The sequence below is a fragment of the Scylla paramamosain genome, chromosome 3 (genome assembly GCF_035594125.1).
Source record: "Scylla paramamosain isolate STU-SP2022 chromosome 3, ASM3559412v1, whole genome shotgun sequence".
In the NCBI taxonomy this organism is placed as follows: Eukaryota; Metazoa; Arthropoda; class Malacostraca; order Decapoda; family Portunidae; genus Scylla; species Scylla paramamosain.
The window spans coordinates 37,988,022-37,996,736 of record NC_087153.1 but is presented as its reverse complement, the minus strand read 5'-3'; the positions used below and the strand labels follow the sequence as shown (position 1 = coordinate 37,996,736).

At 37.5% G+C, this 8,715-nt stretch overlaps 1 protein-coding gene across 1 annotated transcript in view; it reads left to right on the top strand.

Moving 5' to 3' along the window:
• Positions 1-2,723: 2,723 nt before the first annotated feature.
• LOC135095121 (aquaporin AQPAe.a-like) overlaps positions 2,724-8,715 on the top strand; it is a 32,634-nt gene continuing 26,642 nt past the window's right edge. Inside the window, exon 1 of the mRNA XM_063995876.1 lies at positions 2,724-3,163. Within this exon, the coding sequence (XP_063851946.1) occupies positions 2,960-3,163 (204 nt within the window). The 5' untranslated portion in view covers positions 2,724-2,959. The remainder of the gene's footprint in view (positions 3,164-8,715) is intronic.

Genomic DNA, 8,715 nt, shown 5'->3' with positions numbered 1-8,715 from the left:
CACCAAGCACAGTACAGGTGACTAGCATATGGTGCTTGCTGCTTAACTACTGCCCATGACTATATTGTATGTGGTGGGTGGATGCTCTCTTGTTGAAAATGACTGTACTGAAGCTATTCACTTATAAGCAATGTTGAACTTGAATTTGAAACAGGAACCATGGAAACAGAACAAGATTTAGTTTAACTCTCACTGTGATATGCAACAATTTGCACCATTAAAAGCAATGTATGGAATCTTTTGAAGCAACTACAAGAATGAAGAGGATAAAAAAGAATGGATTATGCAATTTATAGCCATACAATGTTTGGAGTAGCTGTAGATAAAGAAAATATGCCTCAGAGTGGTTAATAATTAAAAACAGATGTGACAAATAGCAGTGACAGTTAAAATTCACTCAGCTCACCATCTTTGTGTGAGATGATATATTATTTATTTTATCTCATATCCAAGTCAAGACCTTCCCTCTCTCACCATGGCTATCCCCTCCTGCCTCTGTCTGTCTCCTATAACCAATCTGTTTTCTCCCCTTTCCTTCCTTCCTGTCCTTGCCTCCTTGACTTCCTACCTTATATAAAAACGTCCTCATCCACCAATGTATGTCCTTGCCCACCCAGGTGATGGTATATTAGTAATACTAATGTAGCATTCAGCCAGTGTGGCCAGCGACCCAGATATTGTTTACCTTGATAGACCACCTGAATGAACCTTATTCTATCTGATGCACCTCAATGTGTCTGGGGTGAGGGACTGAGGTGCAAGTGGGCTGTTGAGGTGTGACTGATAAAAAGATAGTGGAAAGGAGAAGGAGTTTCATTTGCTGCTATGGGTTTCCTTAATATTCAAAGCAGTAGAGGGAGAGAAAATGTTTGCATAGACACAGAGAAAGAATAGGAAGTTAATTGTGACTGCTGGGGCATGACTGATAAAAAGATAGTGGAAAGGGAAAGGAGTTTAAGTTCCTGCTATGAGTTTCCTTAATAGGTATTCAGAGCAGTAGAGAGAGAAAAAATATTTGCATGGACACAGAATAGGAAGTTAAATATATCTTAAGGTACAGAGCTGTTCAAAAGACTAGTAGAAAAAGTGACTAGAAAATTGTAAGTGAATAAAGAAAAAGAGAGAACAGTTTTTTTTCTATGTGTACTGCCTAAGTCACAGAATTATTTAAAACAATGAAGTATGAAGTGTCTAGAAAGTTGTAAGTGAGTAAAGGAAGAATTATCAAGTATTGGATGGATTAAAAAATATTACGTATGATCTGCACATGATGGGTATATAGTGCAAAATGAATATCACGCATTAAAAAATCATCCAAAATCTTTTCATTGTAACACGTTTATGGAGACATGCTAAAATATTTTTTTTATCACCTATTCGTCTATACCTCTCATTTATATTATATTTTTACCTATATTTTTTTCCCTATTTCATTATTGTGTGTGTGTGTATATATATATATATATATATATATATATATATATATATATATATATATATATATATATATATATATATATATATATATATATATATATATATATATATATATATATATATATATATATATATATATATATATATATATATATATATATATATATATATATATATATATATATATATATATATATATATATATATATATATATATATATATATATATATATATATATATATATTTTTTTTTTTTTTTTTTTTTTTTTTTTTTTTTTTTTTTTTTTTTTTTTTTTTTACTTATTTTACTTATTATTATTATTTTTTTTCCAATGGTATACACGTCCAGCATTGGGGTACAGCGTGGCTCATTAACTCTGCCACTTGATCTCAGAGGTAACACATGGATTAAAATTGGGGTGGAAATAACACTGGCTCAATATGCATACGGGAGCGTGAGCCTGCGTTGTACTTTGTAGCAATTAACCTCTGCATACGGGAGAGTGAGCCTGCGTTGTACTATATAGTAATTAATATCTACTGTATAATATCGAGTCCAAGAAATTTACACTACTACAGTTTATTTTATTCAAGTGTGTACAAATGATAAACAACCTCTCTCTCTCTCTCTCTCTCTCTCTCTCTCTCTCTCTCTCTCTCTCTCTCTCTCTCTCTCTCTCTCTCTCTCATTTCCTATTCACAGTACTCTTACACTACATACAGTATATATTATTTTATTTTATTTCATATACGTATGAAAGAGGTTTATTAAGAGCATAAAAAATGAAGAAAAAAATAGGAAGATATACTCAGTTACCGCTTATCCCGTTCAAAAATAAAAATAAAAAAAGCAACGTTCAGATGGTCATGCCAATATATAATTCCTTATTTCTCGTGGTATAGTGGTTAGCGTACTCACTTCACAGTAAATATAGGTTCCGAGTTAATTTGAGTCTCCAGCAGGTTATAGAGACAATTCAAGAGGCTGCGGCTTTTATAAAACTGCTAATGGAGGAGCTTTTTGTCCTGCCGGGGATGGCATCATGGCGTGTAGGCTGGCGATGGTAGGACGCGAAGCAACAAATAATAAAGAGAAGCCTGTAAGTGGGACATCGGGCACGAGGGTATGAGATTTTACGTATTTGTGATGAGCCATAACCTACATAACGCGTGTTGAGTTGAGAGTCGCCGCTGTGAAGAGACAGGACACGAGGCCGCGGGGTGAGGGAGCGACGGGAGGGTGGGGGTGAGGGGTGCTGTTTGAAGGAGGACGGAGATTGAAGGAGAGAGGGGCGGAGAGTAACGGAAGGTTACGGTGGAAGAAGGAACTATATAACACAAGAGAAGAGCCATTGCGTGCAGTCTGTACCCGTGTAAGCGAGGTCAGCGACACGAAGAGTAGTAGTGAGTGGGACGCGCGCAGCTTCTCACTCAGTCCACCGCCGCGCTGGGAGGCACACGGTACTCCACTTTGCTTCAACTCAGAGTTAACTCCTCGCTATACCACCAGCCTAAGGCCAACATGGGCAAGATTAAGGATACCCGTGAGTACATGGGGGCCAGCGAGCTCACGCAGCTGGCCACGTGGAAGGCGGTGGCGGCGGAGGTGGTGGGCACGATGATGCTGACCCTCGTGGTGTGCGGCTCCTGCATCGGATTCACTGCCCCACCAACCAACGAACAGATCGCCTTCGCTGTCGGCATTATTGTCTTCTGTATGGTTCAGGTACGGGGAGAAAGAGTGAGAGTGGGGAAGGGGGTAGATGAGTAAGTGAGTGAATGCGCATATGGAGGCAGGTGTAGCTGTGCTGTCCTTCTCTCACACCTGTGGAGGTCCTGACACCTGTGTACTCATTAACACACACGCACTTAACACACTGACACAGACACACACACACACACACACACACACACACACACACACACACACCAATGGAGGTATTTCTGTCCTAGCCTCGATCTCAAAATACTTCCACAGAAACATCCACTGTCTGAGAATACGTACACATGTTGCATACACTACATCCCTTCCCCTCACCCAGCTTCATCTCCCTCACCCCTTCATCCCCCTCACCTCATGTCGTGATTCAAGTGGAGGAGGAAAGAGAGGAAAGATAGGGGGTGAGGCTTGAAGTTACAATCATGTCTAAAAAAAAATTAATAACGCATAATTCAATAAGATGATTCAAAGAGAGGTATTAGAAATGATAAAAGAGACGCCTATGAAACGAGGAAATTATCGGAAAATATTAACAGAAAAAAAAAGGATAATGAAATAAATAATAAAGATGTACAAACAGTTACCGAGAGAAGTAATGTGATATTCTACAAAACGTTTCATACAAAAATAAATAAATAAATAAATAAAATAAATAAAAGATAAATAAATAAATGAATATCAGACCTCCATCACTATATACATTCCCAGTTCCTCGTGATATTTGCGGAGGTGTTAACCCTTTTATTGTTACGGTCGTTATTTGTAAACATTCAGAGCTTTGTAAGAGAAAAAGAAAGATTACATGATCACACGGAAGTAAAGAGACAATACATAGAAAGATAATTATGCTCTTTCTTGCCTACACTATTTAAGAAACTGTATGGCAAAGAGAAGTGCCGAAAAAAATAGTTGCAGATGATTGCGAGAAAAAAATAATAAAACCTAGCAGTGAAAGGGTTAAGATAAAGCAATTAATTAGTACATACATTATTTTCTATTCGACTTGTGGACATGACATTCCCTGGACTTCGTGACATCACTGCTTGGGGGCAAATGTAATGATGAACAATAGTCAAGTACCATAACGCATGTTTCGCGTGTTCTTTCCGCCCCAAGTCCTCTGCTGGGCCGTATTCAGAAACGCTTTGCTCTCACCACGAATATTTTCAAATGCTACAGAGATGATTAACCGGGTTCTCAAAAGTATTTTTTAATTTAATAATGTAGAAATCTTGTTAATCTGTCACTGAAATCGTAAAAGCACCCTTAAAAACTCTTGTAGCTTCAACTAATAAAGCCTTTTGAAAGTGGTGGAGGTGAGGCGCATAATAAGTGTTTCTGAATACGGCCACTGATCTGCCAAGAATCTGCACACTATCTGTTTCTCTTAACGGAATGCCAGCTAATCAAACTTAACCCTTTCAATGCAGGTCAATTTATTTATTTATTTTATTTATTTATTATTATTATTATTATTATTATTACTATTATTATTATTATTATTATTATTATTATTATTATTATTATTATTATTATTATTTTATTTATTTATTTATTTTTTTGTAATTCCTTGCAACTTTACAGACGTTTGATTTTGTTCCTTAAATCATGTAGCTTAGAAATGACAGACCCAATCTCATACTATCTGTTCCTTTTTTTTTGCGTGTCCATACAAGTCTCTCTCTCTCTCTCTCTCTCTCTCTCTCTCTCTCTCTCTCTCTCTCTCTCTCTCTCTCTCTCTCTCTCTCTCTCTCTCTCTCCTTTACTAAAGAAAACCATAATAGAAGAAACAGCAAAAATTGTGAGGAAACGTAAAAAAATGAAGTAGAGAAAAGTAAAAATCCACAAAGACCGTACACACAGATAAACACAGGAACACAACAAGTATATATTTGTGTTGAATGTTGACAAAAGAAGACAATAATAAAAAAAATAATGAGACTGTGAGAAAAACGCTGAAAAACACTGTGAAAAAGAGTGAGAAAGTTTACTCAACATAAAAAAATAGAACAAATAAATAAAATAAATAAATAAATAAATAAATAAATAAATAAATAAAAACTGTACGTGCAGGTAAACACAGTAACATGACAGGGATGAGAATGTCGGTAGCGTGCGTTCAACATCCTCAGGTGCGCCTCGACAAACAAACACATAACGGGGACACAACAATACCAGGTTATGGTCTGACCAGTTTGAATTGAGCGCTTGGGCGGTGTCATTTTCGGGGATTCCCCAACCTGCGACCCTGCAACACTTACATCAAGACACACCTGCCAGGTTACTCCGAATTCTCTATTATTATTATTATTATTATTATTATTATTATTATTATTATTATTATTATTATTATTATTATTATTATTATTATTTAGTTTACTTTATTCCACTTCATTTATTTATTTATTTTTACGTTGTTATTCATGTGGTCAGTATGACACGTGAAAAAAAAAAAAAAAAAAAAAAAAAACTTTATTGACTCACCATTATATGTGTATTTCGCTGTATAGTGACTCGTATATACACGTGGATTAGTCTATTTTAAGATCCCGTATTCTGAAGCGCTTTGTTCTCTCATCAGGAAAGGCCACAGAGATGATTAGTCTGGTTCTCTTCGGCATTTTGTCCTACTGATGACCCAAAATCCTTGTCTAACCATCACTAGAATCATGGAAGCATTGTAGAGAATCCATAACTTCCCACGAAAATCTGTTTAACTTCCCCTAGAGCCTGTAAAAAAGTGTAAAATGCCTGTTAAACTTCCACTAGAATTTTGCTATCACCCTTGAAAACCCTTAAGTTACCCTAGAGTCTGTTAGAATGCTTGTTAAACTTCCACTAGAAGCATGAAAGCACTCTTGAAAACCCAGCAATAACTTCTCCTATTGCCTGTAAAAAGTGTACCTTAGAATTCTTGTTAAACTATCGTTAGAATCATACAAAAAAAAAAAAAAAATAAATAAATAAAAATAAATAAATAATAAAAGAAAATGAATAAATAAATAAAGAATAAAATAAAACACTTTTGAAAATCCCAATTTCCACTAAAGGCTGCTAGAAGTTGTGAAGGTAAGACGGCGGACCTTTTGAGAAGATGGTCCCAGGCAAATGAAAGTGGTGAATATTGAGAATCGTTTATACCGTAGCAAAATGACTCGGTTCCAACGGCGCGAGGTGTATAATCAGTCTGGCCTTGGCGGTTGCGGCCCATTTGCAGCAAAGTGGCTCACTAATTTACATGATGGCTGAGTGCTAAAACTACGTCGCTTTTCAGTAAAATAATAATAATGATAATAATAATAATAATAATAGATAAATAAATAAATGAATAATAATAATGCAAAAAATAATAGTAAATGAATAAAAATAATATGAAAAAACAAGTAAACAAATAAAATAAGTAAATAGACTAGTGAATAAATAAAATAAAAAAATCAAGTAAATAATTGAAAGAAAGAGCACAACACACACACACACACACACACACACACACACACACACACACACACACACGACTAATCATCTTTCTTAAAACACGGGATATGACTGGCTGAGGTGAACAGAGATTAGTAACCCTTACGAAACAGGCATGTCTCAACCCCACAACAAATTGCTCCATTACAGGTGTGCTGCTGTCAGGACCAAACACCTGCGAGTCTATAAATGCGCACGTGAACGGTCAGAGTAACTCAACACGACCACGTTTCATTTTCTTTCGCTTTTTTTTTTTGTGTGTGTAGCTACATACTGTTATTTTTTACGATGTTTTTTTTTTCTTATTTTTTTCTTTTTCTATATTTTTCTTTCTTTCTTTCTTTTTTCTTTTCTCTCTTTCTCTTTTTTTCATTAAATCTTTTTTGTTAGCTTTTCCTTCTTGTTTTTGATCGTGCTCTTGTTCCTGTTGATAATGCTCATCATCATCTTGAGTACGAAGCGTTTCAAATTACAGTCTGGGTCATTACACCAAACTGCCTTGTTATTCACATACAGCAACTACTGCATCATCTTAGAAGCATCTTCCTGGAGAGAGAGACAAGCATGACTCTTAATACAGTTTGAAAATGGCCTATATAGTACTGAGAGGGGTTTACAAATACACCTCTCTCAGTGCCCCGAGGAAGTGAAGATTAACAAAGCCTCTGTAGATCTTGGGGAACGTAAGCCTAACCTGCAGCACCGCCTTACTTAGATACGAGGCCATAAAAACACGCCATTATTAAACATTTGGAAAGTTAATGGATCAAAGGATAAAAATTTACGGCGTTATGGAGACGGCACGGGTAGAAGCGCGTCACTTAGGAGCTGACAGCAAGGAGGACGTGAAGTGTTGAGGGATCTGCGGGACGCCACCAGCATAACAATGGAGAAAAAGAAGGACCTGTCGGAGTTCTTTGGGCTGAGTGAGGTGAAGACGTTGGTGTTGTGGCGGGCAGTGGCGGCAGAGCTGATAGGCACGATGATGCTGGTGCTAGTGGTGACTGCCTCCGTGCTGACCTGGACTCCCGTGGCTGCTCCCCCTTTGGTGCAGATCTCCCTGGCTGTGGGACTCGTGGTGGCCTCCATGGCTCAGGTACTGCCCGGCGCACACTCACACACTCACTATTAGGTTAGGTTAGGTTTACCGCCGTTTGGAGCCCTGTATTTACCGTTAACAAGTTTGAGTGTGTTGAGAATGTAGCGGTACTCATTCAATACGATTCTTGCTGCATTAATCCTTATTCTGACTAACAATAGGGGGCTCAGCAGTTTGAAAGTGGTCTATAGTACTGAGTGGGTTTGTAAGTACGCCTCTCTCAGTGTCTCGAGCAAGTGAAAATCTAGTGAAGCTTCTGTGGAACTTAGGGAACGTAAGTCCAATCTGCAGTTAATCTTGACCATTACTGAAAGGTATGTAGGCAGTGCTTGGGAAGTGCCAGTGGTCTCCATCACATAGTTTTCCCTTTTCTTCAAGTTTCATGGCTATTGATGGTGTGTGATGTTGAACTATCACTAGGATCATGAACGGAATAGAACCCGTAATCAGGTTGTTAGTGATGATTCATTACGGAGCTTTATAAGAAGATAGGTAAATTTATGGGTGAAGATGATAGGTGGAAATAGATAGGTATGTTTTATACTCGCACAGAGACTGCCACGTGTAGGCCTGGTGATTTTTTGCACCTTCCCTTATTTTCTCATGTTTTTCTCGTATATTAAAACATCCTTGAAAAGCCCAACACCTTCCACTGCAGCCGATTAGAAGTAGCTGCGATAAAACGGCGAATAGTCTGAGAATGAGGTCGCAGAATTTTGTCATCCAATCCACCTTATTATACGAACACATGTGTGATACGATTGACTGACTGACTGAATGACTCAAGGTCCAGCAACGTGTGTGAGATGACTGACTGATTCACTTGCGCACGGCCACTTTCTTCACCGAACAGCAGAGAAGGTTAGTATTGCAAGGCATCTGAATAACACTAGTTGCTACGAATACTCTGAGTGGGGCGTGAGAGTCGAGATCTGTATTTCCAGCACCGCGGTACAAACTCTTCACCGAACAGGAAGGAAGGTTA